Source organism: Sinohyriopsis cumingii, chromosome 17, assembly GCF_028554795.1.
Source record: "Sinohyriopsis cumingii isolate HCF-2022 chromosome 17, ASM2855479v2, whole genome shotgun sequence".
In the NCBI taxonomy this organism is placed as follows: Eukaryota; Metazoa; Mollusca; class Bivalvia; order Unionida; family Unionidae; genus Sinohyriopsis; species Sinohyriopsis cumingii.
The window spans coordinates 36,145,015-36,162,616 of NC_142977.1; the positions used below are offsets into that span (position 1 = coordinate 36,145,015).

General features: G+C 36.3%; 1 protein-coding gene across 1 annotated transcript in view; it reads right to left on the reverse strand.

The window, feature by feature from the left end:
* The window catches only part of LOC149778424 (uncharacterized), a 166,654-nt gene extending 151,206 nt beyond the window's left edge, over window positions 1-15,448 (reverse strand). The window contains exons 1-3 of the mRNA XM_089939250.1: window positions 15,360-15,448; window positions 3,209-3,247; window positions 1,654-1,677 (exon numbers count right to left, since the gene is read on the reverse strand). Coding sequence (XP_089795376.1) covers window positions 1,654-1,677; window positions 3,209-3,247; window positions 15,360-15,375 — 79 coding nt within the window. The 5' untranslated portion in view covers window positions 15,376-15,448. The remainder of the gene's footprint in view (window positions 1-1,653; window positions 1,678-3,208; window positions 3,248-15,359) is intronic.
* Window positions 15,449-17,602: the final 2,154 nt, after the last annotated feature.

The following is a 17,602-nucleotide window of genomic DNA, read 5'->3' on the forward strand; positions in this document are numbered from 1 at the left end:
GATAGATAGATAGATAGATATGATAGATAGATATGATAGATAGATAGATAGATAGATAGATATGATAGATAGATAGATAGATAGATAGATAGATAGATAGATAGATATATAGATAGATAGGTATAGATAGATAGATAGATATGATAGATAGATAGATAGGTATAGATAGATAGATAGATAGATAGGTATAGATAGATAGATATGATAGATAGATAGATAGGTAGATAGATAAATAGACAGATAGATAGATAGATAGATAGATATGATAGATAGATAGATAGATAGATATGATAGATAGATAGATAAATATGATAGATAGATAGATATGATAGATAGATAGATAGATAGATATGATAGATAGATAGATAGATAAGTATAGATAGATAGATAGATAGATAGTGTTGCGAGTCTATGATATTAAAATAAATAGGAGTAAAGAGTGAATCCAACATGCTTTGTAAAATGTAAAAAATAATTCATTTCCCTAGATCATAGAGTGAAAAAGGAGAAAAACGAACTTAGGGCGAATTGAATCCAAATTATAATCCAAGAACTAAAGACAATAAAGGTCATGAATGAAAATGAGTTCAAGTCCAATCAGATCCACAATTGAAGGCAATGACGTGTCACTTATGGTCAGCGAAGTGCTGGCAAGTCAACATTCTCCTGTTGAATCACATAAATATTATTCCTGGTTTTAATTCTTTATAAATTCCAGTGAATGTCTTTATTAAAGAATTTTGTCAGAGCACTTTTGTATTTACAGAGAAAATAATCACTTGAATTCAATATTTTGAAGAAAATAAAATTCAGCCTAAACTGGACACAACGTAATACAACTTATAGTGCACGAATGGTAAAATCCTTGCAGTCACAAGATAATATAGTTCTCTGCTTGACCTCAGATCACATTAGCATTTTCTAAAAACAACCATTACCTAAAGTTACATAATCTTTTAGAATGATCCTAATGCGCCTTGTTTACTTACAGCACAATAACATTAAATTCACATGGGAATCTCTAAAACCCTGACCCTGATCAACATGTTTACCACTTTTGTTTACATGAATAATAATCTGGTTAATAAGCTCATACACATATAGAATAAAGAAGCTATGTTTAGATGTTTACATAAATGAAATAAAAAAATTGTACAATCAGCCAGGTCAGTCAGAAATGAACTAAAGTTTGGGCAAGGTCAAGTCCAGCAAACAATATTACGTTACAATAACATGTAATGATTTTGAAAAAAATAAACTAACAGAAAAACAATTAAATATATACATTTATAGAGGGAGATAGATAGATAGATAGATAGATAGATAGATAGGTAGGTAGATAGATTGATATGCACGTATTCACAAACCCATTAAGGGAAATTTGATACATCGTCCGCTTGTTAAGTTGCACACCCATTAAGGGAAATTGGATACCATCGTTTGATTGTTAAGTACGATATTAGAAATTCGGCCAGGCCCATTATTACCTTTCTTCTATTTAAATTAAGATTTTATCCGTTTTGGCAATATTAACAAAATGTTGCTTAATGGGTGCAGTCGAGATCGCTGGTTACGTATATCCTAATAATTATATTTAAAAGTTCGAAACGGAAAAAGAAAAGAGGAAGAAACGATAATTTGAAAGAAACTTACCGGCTGCAAAATGTGTATTATACTCTGCCAAAATAAATATTAAACGTAAAATGTCACATAAAACAGATCCAGATAGGAAGGTTTTCAAAATACAGTTGAAGAAATCGATATATTAATTTGGACCATCAGTTCATAGTTCAATGCATTTGGAGATAATGTACTGTAGAATTTAGGAAACATGAAGGGCCAAAGATATTCGGCTTTTTGTTTTTATTCGTTTCATGTTTTTCGACGTAATGAACAAGAGAATGTGATATCGAGTTCCTACGAAAGTGCTTTGAGTGATGCAAGGTAATCAACGAATTGATATCTGGACTATTTAAGTTTTTACTGTAAGTGGAAGACATCTGACAATCGTAAAAGATACTTCAAAGTCAGCTGATTCAATTCAGGAAACTTAAAAATATGAATAATTCATGCGACATTTACGTAAACGTTTCTAATATATTTTAACATAGACAAAATGAGTCATGGATCCTTTAAGTTTTATCGTTTTGCGGGCTATTTAACAAAAGATCGCTCCAATGACCTATGTGGGGAAGTGCAGGAGGTCGCGGGTTCGAACCCCGGTCGAGTCACACGAAAAGCTACATAAAATTTCCACTATGAGTATATTCATTAACGAGCCATGTAATTAGTTAATGTACAGAATTGGGATTATATTTGTGAGTGTGCAAGGTTTCATTACTTAAATACGATTTCTGCTACCCATTACCAATTAGAAACAATAAGAAATAGGATTTTCCAAAAACAGTTACCGTTATTTTGTTTACTTGTCCTTTTCACTCTATTCTATTTGCCTGAATTATTGACCACGACGAGCTTAATACTCCATTTAAACAGTAATTTTTTGGGTGGTGATCTTGCACACAGTTTTATAATTCAGCTATTTTAATAGCGTTACTATCCTTACCTGGCTGTGCTTTTAAAGGGTTTAGAAAGTCTCTTATCCCATGAAGATTCTAGCTTATGTCGCTGTGTTTACATTGTTTTTGACTACTGATCTTAACATGTAATTATTTGTGAATAATTTGTATGTGTAATTTTTTATGGTGAAAATTGTAGTAGTGGATGTCTAGAAAGTAAATACTATCTTTTTCTGTACGTAATTTTTTCAATTGATAATTTGCACAAATAAGTATCAGACCATGGTAGTTATAAAAAAAACAAATGTGGTTTTGAAACTGAATACAAATCTTAAAATATTGCGCATCGATTTCCGTGGATTGAACGATAACATTGCTGATGAATAAGGTAAAGTTTTGATGGCTTTCGGAACTAACAACACGCCTCTCTCTCTCTCTCACACACACACACACACACACACACACATATATATATACACACATGACATCTCCTTCCTTCGCTAGAATTTAAGACGTATTCTAATGAGTTGAATCAGCACATTCCACATTTTAAGAGACTCAATCATAATTTTTCAGTGCTCACTTGACGCGCAAATATAAATGTAGCAATATTTTAGCGTGCGTCTGTCATGGTATTGTAAGCTTTGAACTAATCTTAAACATGGGCATAAAAAGGTATTATTACTTACTTGATATACATGTCACCAGAGTAAAACCGAGCAGAAGATCTGTAAAAGAACGTGTTCATTAATATTTTCTAATGCTTTCATCGCGCGGATTTACGGTAGTTTCTTTTGTGTTACTGTGACTAGACATAAAAGTTAACATACTTCCTTCAGGAGACTGTCACATTTACATACAAAAAATTCCTGTTTCACATACGATTGTGGAGAAATAGGGATTGACAAATGGTAATTATTTTATGAATATACCAATAGTGCTAGACACTTGGCGGGCATACAAACGTGTACATACCAAGGGTATTAGCCAGTTGATTTAAATACAAACATGAATATACCTAGCGTTCTACGAACTTAATTGCAAACACACACACACAAACACACACACCAAGGGTGTTAGGCAGGTGTAGATATGAATATGGATAGGGTGTTAGGCAGTTGGCTTAATTACAAAATGGATACATATAAGTATTTTTTTGTGCAAAATATTTTGTCATTGAGACTTTTTAAAGTCTCGAAATGCAGTTTTTAAAACTTTTACCAGATCTTGTAGCTTGTACAAAATTAAGGACTTAATGTATTTAATGTTTTGCAAGCACTTAAACAGAATCGATCCAATTAGTACAAGATTTTGTAGTCGTCTTAGCTTTCATTAGAATATACTCGATCTTTGTATGATAAATGGACTTTGTTTGTAGCATGCTGATATTATCTAAGTTCTGATGAAAGCTAGTACTGATAAGTCAGGGATACTAATTTGTATCAATCATTGATTTAAATACTATGTTATTTAAGAAAAAAGAAAACCCCCTTTGTAAATTAAGGTCTTTACGTCGTTACTCTTTGTAGTTTCCATGAAGGTGTTCTACACACATTAAACTGTCCAAAATACAGTGTCACGTGTTTTGGCTTAGTTTGGATTTGTGCTGTGTGGCACAGCAACACGTATGTTAATTAGTGCCGAGGTAATTTGAGTAAAGTGCCTTGTTTTAGGACACACCACGGCAGCTGACCCAAGCTGGTTCAATGGTGGGAATTGAAAACCGCCCGCGTCAATACTCGAGACCGGTATGCTAACCAAAGAGCCACCAGGCTCTGTCACACTTTTTGGTGACATTTTTGTTTGTAATATTATAGAAACATGTTAGCGACAGTTTCTGAAGACAAGTATAGCCAAAATGCCAATTTTTTTTATGACGGTCCCATCAAAATAGAAAGTAAGCTTACTTCGCTGAGGAGATAAAATGTTCAACATTTTAAAATTGCAGCAAAATATCCTCTGTAAAGGCAAATACTTTATACGGAATGAATTTATTACCAACCCATTTAATGTTACGTGGTTGATATGGAGTTCTATCCCCGTTTTTGTATGGCACGCACAGACTAGTACTAATAAGATGTATTCACTTAAGTCCAGGAATCATATTTGTTGATGTACCGAATCAAACTTATGAATAAAAGCCGATTTGTTTTAAATTCCAAGCTCAACGTGCATCTAAAATATTTGAAGTCATAGTGTACAGGGTATGTGATAAGTACAAAACCGCATTTGTATTTTGTTCCAAGTTGGGGAAAAAGCTTTTCTGACATGGCGCATATATGTGTTTCGACCTGATGGTCTCGACGTATCCCCACGCTATATCGATCACGTTCTTTCTGCTGATTCTGAGCAAAACAGTACGAAGTTTTGTGTATGTTAGGAATGGTTCTTTGGAATAATGTCAGTCTTTCTAAGACTGCATACAAAATCATCAACATTACAAGACTACGCGGTAATGTATTATCCCTTTGAATGTCACATGTTGTTTTTGTGTTCGCTCTTTATTGCTGATGCCTTGTTTGAGGAATTAACATTTATTCGTAAAACCCTTATCAATTAAAAAGCCCTTTTTAATTAGGCTGTATACCAATTGGTTCCAATTTTCTACAGCGAACGGATATTTACAACGAACACGCACTTTATTATACAATCCAAGTATCGAGGATACGTTGTTGCTCCACATATATTTGCTCATTGAAGCCCGACATAATACACGCCAAACAATAACTAAACGAGTTCTAATCCTACAAGGACTCATTCAAATTCGTGTTTCTGCTGTTGATCGATTCAGTTGAGAAATAACGTGATTTTTAATACTACCATTTCCACCCCTGTGAACATGCAGGAAATCGGTGTAGTAGTTAAATTTACCCTTCTCCCGAAAGTTTCCAGGGGAACGAATTAGCTAGCCAATTATTTCCACAGAGGAAACAACTGGCTAGCCAATTCTCCCCCCCCCCCATCCAGCTGAAAGACACCCCACCCCAAAGAAATAGCTAGGTGATTATTCCCCCTCCTCGAATTACCCTTTTTATACTCTAGAACTATTAATTAGCAACACTAAATTTGTAAACACACATATTTATTTTAAGAATTTTAAAAGAACAAATCCCCCCCCCCCGAAAATGAATATATTTGTTTCTAAAACCAACTATTTTAAAACTATTTATGTTACAATCTACTGTATTAACAAAAAATATATTAATGCCATTTCTTCATTGAGGGGGTTATATATATATATATATATATATATATATATATATATATATATATATATATATATATATATATATAAAATTTTGTTTTGATTTTATATATACTTAGAATATAAAATCAGAAAATATTACTATTTAAGGTCTCACTTGGAAGAATATGATTGTTCCAGTTTGTCAGTTTTTATTAGCACGTGTAAAATAATTAAGCATTTTATTGAAATTGCTAATTAAAAAGAAAACAATTGGATGTTTGCAACCAGTATTTCTCATATGTTATAGGTGTTCGATACTGTATGTATATTAAAGGAAAGTGTCACAGGTGTGATGATAATAGGTGAATGTTTTTGTTCTAACTAATATTTTGGGTTGTTCAAGAGATCAGGGAAGGGTGGCGTTACTTGAAAACAAATAAAGCCATGAAACTTGTATATTGCAAAACCCAAGACTAGGTGTAATAAAGTATGTAAGTGACTGTGATAAATTTAGTAGAGTGAATATAGGGCCAATCCATGCAGTACCTCTTCTGAATCCTATACCAGTGCAATCCAAAGTGTGGAGTTTAGTTGGAATCAATATTATTGGTCTTCTCCCAATGACAGACTATGGGAATATATTCAAGCCACTTACAGGTAAACGATGCAAATACAGTTGTAGGAAAATGCAAGTCACCTTTAAGAACCGACCAAGGTATAATTTACATAAGACATCATCAGCCCTAACAAAATTACAAATTGTTCGAGGTGATGGTGATTGTATGTTTAGAGCTATAAGCTTTCCAATTTCAGGAAGCGAAGAAAACTACAACATTTTCCATAATAGTATTGTTAGGCATATTTGCTCCACAATGGGGACCAAAAAGCTTAGCAATTACTTGAACAACAATGTAAATAAGTATTTACAATACAATAATATAGAGTCAAATACTCTGTTAGCAACTGATGCCGAGATTATGAGTGCAGAATCACTGCCATAAACAGACATTTAAGGTTGCATGGGCCAGTGTTCCCATATTGTCCCCTGGGAAATTTCTTAACTTAAGGGTATGGTGTGAGTTTTTGAGCTATAATTGTGTAATAATTATACAGATGGATTGTTACGTATATTTGATTTAATTTATATTTGATTTAATTCAATTGTTTGTAACTTTTAAAATCTTTTTATTTTTAATTTCATTATATGTCAAAATAACTTAGTTTTGTTTACTAGGAACATATATTTTTCAGAAAATAGTTTGACCTTGACTCTTCAGTTGTTAACACCTAAAGCTGACCTAGTTCCCCCCTTTGGTTTAGAAATCAGTGAAAGAAGTAAATAATCTTTTATTTTTTATTCTCGGAATAAAATGATTGGTTTTTATGAAAGTCATACTGAGGCTACGTGATTTTATTTTGTATGTAAACAGCCTCCATTTCGCATTTCTGGGCTTTTCGAAAAATTGCGCATCAGTTAGTTTTAATAGTGATGCGTAGAGAGAGAGAGAGAGAGAGAGAGAGAGAGAGAGAGAGATCAGTTTGGGCTTAAAACACTTAATGTCAAGGTATCTGTTTGTTTTTGACCAGCGTTTGGAATTACATTTTAAGTTTTATTCAGATTATTTGGATTCTAAAGGATAACTTTTTTCCTGAAAAAAATTTGAGTCTTCATACAGAATTCTTGGACAAAGACATTTCGTTAATTCAAACACCGGATTATTGTTTGTGAATAGCACAGGACTGTAGACACAACATCACAATAATAGCTACAATATACGTCATCGCCTTCCACCTTGGATTCTTCGTCGGGACTCGAATTTCAATTCATTAGAACTTTCATTACTAGGACTTCTAAAATTTAATTTGTGGATTATTACTGGATTATTTTTTAATTTGATTCTTAAAACCGTAAGTTCATATTTTTCAGCTTTTACAGTATTTTTCCAGGAAATACTTTTTTTTGGTTAAATTTTTCAAAGCTTGTTGTTTTCTATCTTTCTTTTCTTACTGTTTATTCGAGACTAAACACGTAGCATGGATATTTGTAAACAAGGTGTTTCGGGCTTGTGTAGTTCTTGAAACTGATGTGAGGAATGTCCACCTCCGATAGTCATTGAACAGTATGTGACCAGTGAAATACCAACAGTCGGCTAGGAAGTAGAGCTAGCCTCCAATAGCAGTAGAATCAAGTTGTTCAAGGCAAGTAGAATATCTCAAAAACGACTTCGATGACAACTATTCTTAACTGCCTCAAGCTATTTCGCAGACAATGTTTTTGCACTGTGAGCACCACATGCTGTCAAAAATGGTCTCCGGATGTAAAAATGCATCTATATAATAGGGGTTTGGGTGCACAAACATTTTATTCTAAGAACTTCAGTAGAAATGTCAGGTCAAGTGTGTGATACGATTATGTTGTACTTCATAATACCTACCCAAAAATATGGACCTTTTTGACCTCACTCATGGATCATTTGTTTTATGAATTTTTACATTGGGCAGGTGCATGCGACATTAAATTTATACATAAAACTGGCCCCTGCCGCTTTATGTGTGTGATGATATTGGACCAGATTCCAAAGGAGTTTAGCAGTATGATTGGTTGAGGTACCCATCATTCTTTTCCTTGGACACTTTCTCTCAGTCTGAAACTTGTTTACAAAACATTCTAAATGACCATTTTAATGTAGTGTTTAGTTTTGCTAAGATGAACATTAATTAAAAGATGTGTCTTATTCCGTGTAATATATTTTTGAAAGGTTATTAGTCAGAAATCTTAATCTGTATTAACGTAAAGGCTCATTTGAAATAAACCCTATGTGATAGATTGTTAAGTGAACCATTGCATGTATTGTATTTCACATGTGGGCCTTTAACAGATTAGGAAAGAGTCCATTAATGAAAAGAAACCAATTGGTTGTTGATTTGCTGTGGGGAAAAAAACGGCTAGCTGATTCTCTCCCCCGCCCCCCCCGACCAGTTTGTGAAGTGACTCATTATATGTAGGATATTCTACTTGTAGGTATTAAGTGTATTACGAAAGAGCCCATCAATAAAAAGATATTATTTGGTTGTAAGGGGGAAACTTCAGCTAGCTGATTCTGTCCCCCACCCCAACTTTTTTGTTAAGTGATCCTTCACATGTATGATATTTCAAATGTGGGCATTAGGCGTATTATCAAAGAGTCCAATAATGAAGAAAGAAAAAAAACTAATTGGTTGGTTTTTTGTTTGTTTATAGAAAAATCTAGAGAGGGAAACTAACTTATTGTTTGGGAGGGGGAAGAAATAACTAGAAGGGGGAATAATCAGCTAGCCAATTCTTTCCCAGGGGAAGAACCAGGTAGCTGATTCTTTCACCGGAGAAACCTTCAGCAGGGGGAAAGAATTGGCTGTTACACCGGTATTAAAAGTATCCTTTTACGTATCGAGTCACTGACGAGCATTTCCAACATACAAGAGTGTTTGTAAGACTAATCAAAAACGCTTTATATAATGACTATTGTGTGGTATCGTAGTTTACTTGGTAGTTCTAACTAATAACTGCTCCCCTATGTAGCTGCAACATTAGATAGGGACTGCTCCCGGAGGCAGGGGGCGCGGCCATCCATCATGGAAGCTTATTGATGTGTACTCAGAACGTGTGTGAATAAATACTGTTTGTGTGACAACTTGAGACTCCCTCATTTTCATGACATGGTGTCAGATGTGACTCCAAAAGATACATAAGCTTTTGCAGTGAGTGAAAATGGCGAAACCCAGGCACCGGAGAGCATTAACTTTGGGAAGCCAGCGGAGTAGCTGGGTTGGAAACAGCGCCACCAAACTAAATAAGGAAGATGAGGCAGTTCAAGTAAGTTTACTAATATATGCAATGGGGAAAGAAGCAGAACAAATATTTAAATCGTTTGAGTTTGCTAACGACGAAGATGCCGACAAGTACGCCCCACTTTTGCAGAAATTCGATGATTACTTCGTCCCCAAGAGCAATGTAATCCATGAAAGAGTGTGTTGTCACTAACTTAGTAAAAAAAACAGGAGTGTCTGTGGAGGAATTTGTAAGAAAGCTGTATGAAATTGCCGATGATTGTGACTTTGGCGCACAAAAGGATGAAGCAATAAGGGATCGTCTTGTAATTGGAATTCTGGATAAAGAGGTTTCGGAAAAGCTACAAATAGAGGCCGACCTTACCTTAGTGAAGTCCATACAAATAGCGGGGGGCCCCGAGTGGCCGAGTGGTCTAAAGCGCTCACTGTCATCTCACCTCTGTCTGCGTGGGTTCGAGTCCAAGGCTCGGCTAGCGTAGGTACGTGGGAAAGCCTGCCAGTAGCTTCTCGTGGGTCGGTGGTTCTTCCCCTGGGTTTTCCAGGGTTCTTCCTCCACCAGTTATACTGGACGCCATGTATAACCTATCTTGTGCTGAAAAATGGCGTTAAACCCTAGAACAACAACAACAAATAGCGAGACAGTCAGAACTGGTAAAAAGGCAGATACGCGACCAAAGTCAGACGGTCAAAAATTTGGATGAAATCTCTAAACAGAACATGGCATCAAGCACTAAACCAGGATCTACCAACCGAAATGGACCGCGTCAATGGCGAAAACTAAATCAGATTGGACAAACAACAGCATAACAAACATGTCACAAATGCAACAGGAGGCAAAGTAGAGGTGAGAGATGTCCCGCTAAATGAAAACTGTGCAGAAGTTGTAACAAGCTTGACCCCTTTGCCATTGTCTGTCGCTCAAAAAGAGTAAATGAGTCACATTCAATGAAACACCAGCTACAGATTATGCAGAATACCAAGAAGCATTCTTCCTTGGCTCAGTAACTATATGCGGTGATGATAATAAGGCATGGCGTGTGATTGTGAACATTTGTGGAGCCTCAGTTCACTTCAAAATAGACACTGGAGCGGACGCAACAACAGTCATGTCTGAAGCAACATACAACTCTCTTCCAACAAACTCAAAAGCTGAGACAATCGGAATCCAAGTTGTGTAGCCCTGGAGGGATTCTGGATTCAAGAGGCGAGTTTATGGCACTTACTACCTATAAGAAATTATCATACTAGTTTCGGGTATTTGTCATCAAGGGACCACGTGTCAATAATCTCCTTGTACGTGCAGTTGCGCATGCAATGGGTCTTGTGAAAAGAGTTGAAGAGATCAACAAAACAGCCTTTGAGCACTTTGGCCCTTGAAGTGTGAGCCAGTAAAGATCATGCCCCATGATGATGCCAGACCATACAGTAGAGCTGCACCCAGCCGTGTACCATTTCCCTTCTTGTCTAAGGTAAGAAAGAACTGCTCCATATGCAGCAGGAAGTCATCAATGAGTTCGTAACTGAGCCCACAGAATGGTGTGCGTCTATGGTATCAGTCTCTAAGAAAAATGGCAAAGTCAGAATTTGTGTTGACTTGAAGAAGCTCAATGAGGCTGTCAAACGGGAAAGATATCTGCTCCCTACTCTAGATGATTATCACCACTGTCTTCTCCAAACTTGATGCAGAGAGCGGATTTTATCAAATACCTTTACATCCAGAAAGTGCAAAACTGACAACCTTTATTACACCGCTGGGTCGCTTCTGCTTTGAACGAGTCCCATTTGGTATTACGTCGGCTCCAGAGTCTTTTCAGAGAAAAATGAGAGATGCTGACTGACAATGAAGGGACAGAGAGGCCATTATGGATGATATACTCGTGACAGAACCTTAGAGGAGCATAACAAATGCCTAAATTTGATACTGGAAAAGTTCAATAGGAGTGGTCTCAAGCTGACACAAAGAAAAGTGTGAATTTAGGAAGAACAAACTGGAATTCTTCGGTCACGTGATTAGCTCTGATGGCATACTCCCCAGTCCAGCAAAGGTTGCCGCAGTGAAAGAGCTACCTACTCCATTAAATATCAGTGAGCTTAGTCGCACTATGGGCATGATCAGCTACCTTGGTAGATTTCTCCCAGCCTTGTCTACAATAATATGACCAATTATAGACCGGCTGAAATCAGACACAGCCTGGTATTGGGACCCAGACCAGGATTATGCCTTCACGAAAGTCAAGAGATGCTGACATCCACACCAGTCTTAGCATTTTATGACCCTGGCAAGTAAACAGTTGTCAGCGCTGATGCAAGCAGTTATGGAATTGGTGGGGGCAATATTCCAACAACATGGAGAGAAACTCAAGCCAGTTGCCTTTTGTTCCAGAACACGCACCCCTGCAGAGGTTAAATATGCACAGATAGAGGAGTACCTTGCATGTGTGTGGGCCTGTGAAAAGTTTTCACGATATCTTGTTGGACTGGACTCGATCAGATTGCATACAGACCACAAACCTTTAGTGCCTCTGATCAACACACGATTTAGATAAAGCTCCTTTAAGGTGTCAATGACTGTTGATGCGGTTGAGACGCTTCAACGCAAAGGCAAAGTATGTAGCTGGAAAGCTCTTGATAGTTCTAGACACCCTTTCTCGGAGCCCTCTCCTGGGCCAGGAAGCCACATACGAAGAGGAAATAGAAGTTTTTATAGAGTCGATGGAGACATACAGGCCAATTTCCGATATGAAATTAGAACAAATAAAAGAAGGTTAGAGGACTGACCATCATCTGCAGACTGCTATGACTTTCACCAGAAATGGATGGCCGGATAAAAAAATAGCTGTCCCCTAGATGTATATCCATACTTTGCTGTACGCAGTGAACTCTCAATTCAGAATGACCTATTTCTCTTCAGGGACAGAGTTATCATACCTGCAATCTTAAGGCTCTGAAATCTTGATAACATTCACGAGGGTCATCAGGGATTAGCCAAATGTCGCGAGAGAGCCAAAAGTTGTGTATGGTGGCCTGGAATCGCGAGACAGATCCAAGAGAAAATAGAGACATGTGAATTTTTTCAGATTAGGAAGCCATCACAGAGGAGGGAACCTCTCTACCAGACAGCCCATGGCAGAAAATTGCAATCGATATTTGTGAAGCCAAACAAGAAAGATACCTGGTAGCTATTGACTACTTTTCACGCTGTTTGGAAATTATGCATCTAACAAAAACAACCTCCCAACAGGTAATTGGAAAGCTAAAGAGCACATTTGCACGATGTAGAATCCCAGAAATCGTAGTATCAGACAATGGGAACCAGTTCACTTCCTCATAATTCAAGGAGTTTGCTGAGAAATACAACTTCAAACAAGTATTTACCAGTCCTCACTACCCACAAGAGAATGGTGAAGCAGAAAGTGGTGTCAAAATAGTCCATACTTAAGCAGGATGATGTATTCCTTGCCTTGATGGCTTATAGAGCCACACCGACGGCTCCGACAGCTGCCAGCCCAGCCCAATTGATGATGGGACGCCAGATGAGGACCACCTTGCCCATTATCGAAAAGAAGTTAACCCCCAAGTGGCCAAACCTGAAAATCATCAAGCAGAGAGACCTTAAGACAAAACGAAGATATGAATTATTTTACAACCGGCTCCACACTACACATAATTTCTAGATATTACTGAGGGAGACAGCGTGAGAATCAAATGGCATTTAAAATTATAACAAGTGGTCAACACCAGGCATAGTTATTCAAGCCGACAAAGACCGAAGAAGCTACTTGGTAAAAACTCCCCAAGGGATATATAGGCGCAGTCGAATTCATGTACAGCGGATGAAAAGCCCTGAGAATCTACTTCTAGTCAAGACAAATATGTCTACAGACATTGCAACAGAGTCCCCACAGTGTCCTGTCGGGACTCATTTGGAGTCCAGCACAAAGTCTCTCACTAACATGGAGCCCGTGCCACCATTTGATGATTCTACCATCCAGCGTGACCCAGTGCAGCCAACTGTACCCAATGGACCCAACAGTCCAAGCACTCCAGTGCGGACGTGAAGTGGGAGAATCGTCCGAAAACCAGCCAGATTCAGTGATTTTGTCTAAGAAAGTGACTCTTATAAATGTGCCAACGTGTAGTTTAGTATTCAATTTCTGAATTATTTCAATAGAAATGGACATTTAGGTTTCTACAGTGTTAGAATCAGGACTATCCTGTGCACGTTTACAGTAACCTATTATGTAAATCAATTCCGTTAAATTCTTTTAGTGGACAGTTCAGATACAGTAAATTCGTTGCTTACTTATTTAATGTTTCATATTGGCGGAATTGATTCATTTTTTTTCCCCTATCTACTCATAAGCAAAATCTTATGTTCGGATAATCTTAAAGTAGGGGAGATGTGTGGTATCGTTGTTTACTTGGTAGTTCTAACTAATAACTGCTCCCCTTTGTAGCTGCGACATTAGATAGGGACTGCTCCTGAAGGCAGGGGGCGCGGCGATCCATAATGGAAGCTTATTGACGTGTACTCAGGACGTGCGTGAATAAATACTGTTTGTGTAACAACTTGAGACTCCCTCATTTTCATGACAACTGTCTTGACCAATTCTTGTTTCTAGCAAATCGCCGTTCTCTGCATTACGAAATGGATTATGCTGAAATCAACAACTATAGGATAAATATTCTTTCTATTCCAGCGGATAAAAACTGTCCAGAAAATGTGAACCATTGTGAATGAAAAGGATGTAAATTGTGTTAATTTATTCATAATAAGAATTGTGCGAATTCGATTATATTTATTGATAGATTGTATATTAAATTCTTTTTTAAATGTAATAGAAACTTGCATAATAACAATCAAAAATGTCAAATTCTTACTCATAAAACTTACCACTGTTCTCTAAACAGACAGCAGCAAAATCCAATGGGCAAAATTCACGTTGAGAAAGAGTACGAAATTGAAGTGTAAATATTCTCAAAAAAGAATGTACGTTTTACTAAGTTGTAAACCTTCTATGTATCGCTCATTTGTAATATTATACTTGTCTTAAAATATTTGCATTTTGCTACACAACTACAAAAGAAACTAGTCCTAAAGCATAAATCCTCAATCTAAAAAAGTGTCAGTTATGTCCAATATATTACACTCTTTCATGATTCTTTTCATAACTGTTTCATCAACTTAAAATCTGCAATTATTCCATTAGAAGACGTTATGCGTTCTTTTGATATGCTTTATATTTATTATAGCCACGGTAACGAGAACAAAAATTGATATCTGTAACCATCATTCCTTGTCTCTTTTGCAACCTGTTTTTTTTTCTTTTCTTGAAATCTTAACAGCATTCATTCCCCGTGTCTTCAAGATTTGTTTTAAATAAAAAATAATTCCGATATCACCGAATTATACATTAAATAATCATAAATAAAGCCAGAGTAACCCTAATGTTTCAACTAACATCAATGGAGACCACCACCCTCTGTGAGAAAATTATTTCAAGCTACAGCTGTTCTCCTTGGTCCCGTTAATCAAGTCATACGAACATTTTCTTTTTACAACTGAAATCTATCACATTCACCTTATTTTGAAAATGCAGAAGGAGAGAGATTCGGTAAATTATTATCACCTTTGTAAATTTTTGTCCAATTCTAATAAACATAAATGTACCAGTAATTGCAAGACTTGAATCTAGACAGTTGTTACATTTGGTTCACTTACATACTATTGTTCAGAAGCCCATCTTTGTGGATGAAAAATCTTTCATTACATAGTCTATGGCGTCATTAGAAAATGCGTGTGTGTTTACGAAAATGGTACGTACCATATATAAGTCCCATTTTGCGACAATATCCTTGTATGTTGACAGAAATTTTCTTACTGAGTGACTTAATGTTAGAAACCGCACTTGTTTGCATTCTTATCTTATCTACGTTTCGGGAGTGCTATTGTCTAATTCAGTCACGGAAGTCACTGATAGATCAATTGTGTGTTGAAGACACTTGTAGGTAAAATAGTAATAATAATAATAATGATAATGATAATAACAATAAATGACGACATTGATGATACTGATAATGTTATAGTTGATAAGATGTATAATAATGACCTCTTTGCATATTGTTTTTCAGTTCAGTGGTGTCTAATGTATCTATTGGTCAAAATATTAAATGGATACTCTACTTGTTACTTAAACGGCATGTTAATGGAAGTTAAATTTTGTAACCTTTTGTCTCATGGTTTTAGAAAATGTTTAAACATTATTTGCGAATGTTTGCAAAACTGTAGGGCTGATCTATATTCCTCAATCACGAAATGTGGCACAGCTGGACTTCATAGTCGTCTTTCAGTGGAACTTGTACACATATGATTGATAGATCAATCAATCAATATGGATGAATAATGTTTAACACTTAAACACGATTATCAGAAAGGTATGATCTGCCACCAAGGGTATCAAATGAAAAGGATTTATACACAACAATGAATACGATACGATTATGTCACCAAGGGTAATTAAAGTATAGATTTTTGTATAAAAAAAAAAACATTAATAAGATTTCCTACAGAGGTAAATAGTGAAGGGGGGGGGGGCTGTATAGCGTCAATGCAAACTATATTACAGATTACAGACAAACACTCCGGGCACGTATAGCGACACGATTTTTCAGATCCCCTGGGCAAATATAGCGACAGCGTGAATTTAACATAAGGAATATTGGGCCTGTATACGGACAAGGGAAAGATGAGTTGTTGTAAGTGTGAATAGGAATGCAAAAGGTGAGGTGACGTCAAGGTACTGGACATTGACAAAAATGTTGCAAGGATCTGACCTGAATACGCGCTACTCTATGTAAACACATATATAACACATACATAGATTGATGAACATAAACTATCACACCTAAAATATAAAATTGACTAAAAATGTATTAGACAAGAGAACAAATCTTTTCGAAGCAATGGAGTGGCTCTGAAAGAGCCTTTGTGTTTCTTCTTCTGTCTCTCCTCTCGTCTTCTTTTCCACAATTTTCTTATCTTTCCCATCACATTCTTATTCTTTTTTGTCTTCACCTTTTCCTTTTCATCCTCTTTCTCATTCGCCTCTATCTGCTCTTCCTCCCTCTTTTCATTTTCCTCTTCTTTTTCTATTATCTCGTTCCATCTTCTCATCTTTTCTTAGTCCTTCTTATCATCCGTCTCTTCCTTTTCTTGTCTTATCATCTCTTTAAGTCTTTCCTTTTTTCCTTTAAATTATTAATTTTCATTTTCAGACGATGGGGACTGTACTTCCCATACACTAATTTCACTTAAAAAAAATTCCTCTATCATCCCCAGGCCATCCACGGCTTCTTCTAACTGCATCATTATATTCATGTTACTCGCCATTTTGTATTGAAGGCTCAATGGCGCGAATGATTAACGCTGAAGTGTATAAAATTCAAGCACGGACGTGAAGGTAAACATCCATTACAATAACTTCATTTATTATATGCTCATTTTTTCCCCCTTAACTTTACATTGCCAAAATCGTTCAGTATTACCCGATACTGAACTCGCGCGACAATACACATGTAGCATTCACGTGCATAAAGGAGCTACTTTATATTGTAAACAAACAATGGACGCAGACGCCAGCACTTTTGATTTGTACACAAATCATGTACGCTCGCGTAAGAGGCTCTTTACGTTGTAGTTGTTTAAATTTGTTTCTGAATGAACTAAAACAGATGTTTCGTGGACTGCCACATACCAGCTGCTTTGGCACATTCCGCGTTGATACAATGTTACGGATTTAGGCTAGCTACATTATATAATAGACGCAAGATAAGGTCCTTACAAATAACATACAAGTGACAAGTCACATATTCTTTTCTTTAGCTGATGATAAGAATGGCAAAATAAAATATACTTACAGTTTTACATCCTGAATTTCCTCAAAATGTATTGTTTTAATTCTGCAAATCAGAATTACATGAGCCCTGTCACAGGTTTTCAATCTGGATTACACATTTCGAAATTGTGCTGTAATTTCGATGATAAGTGCAATTGCATCCTCCTTACTGC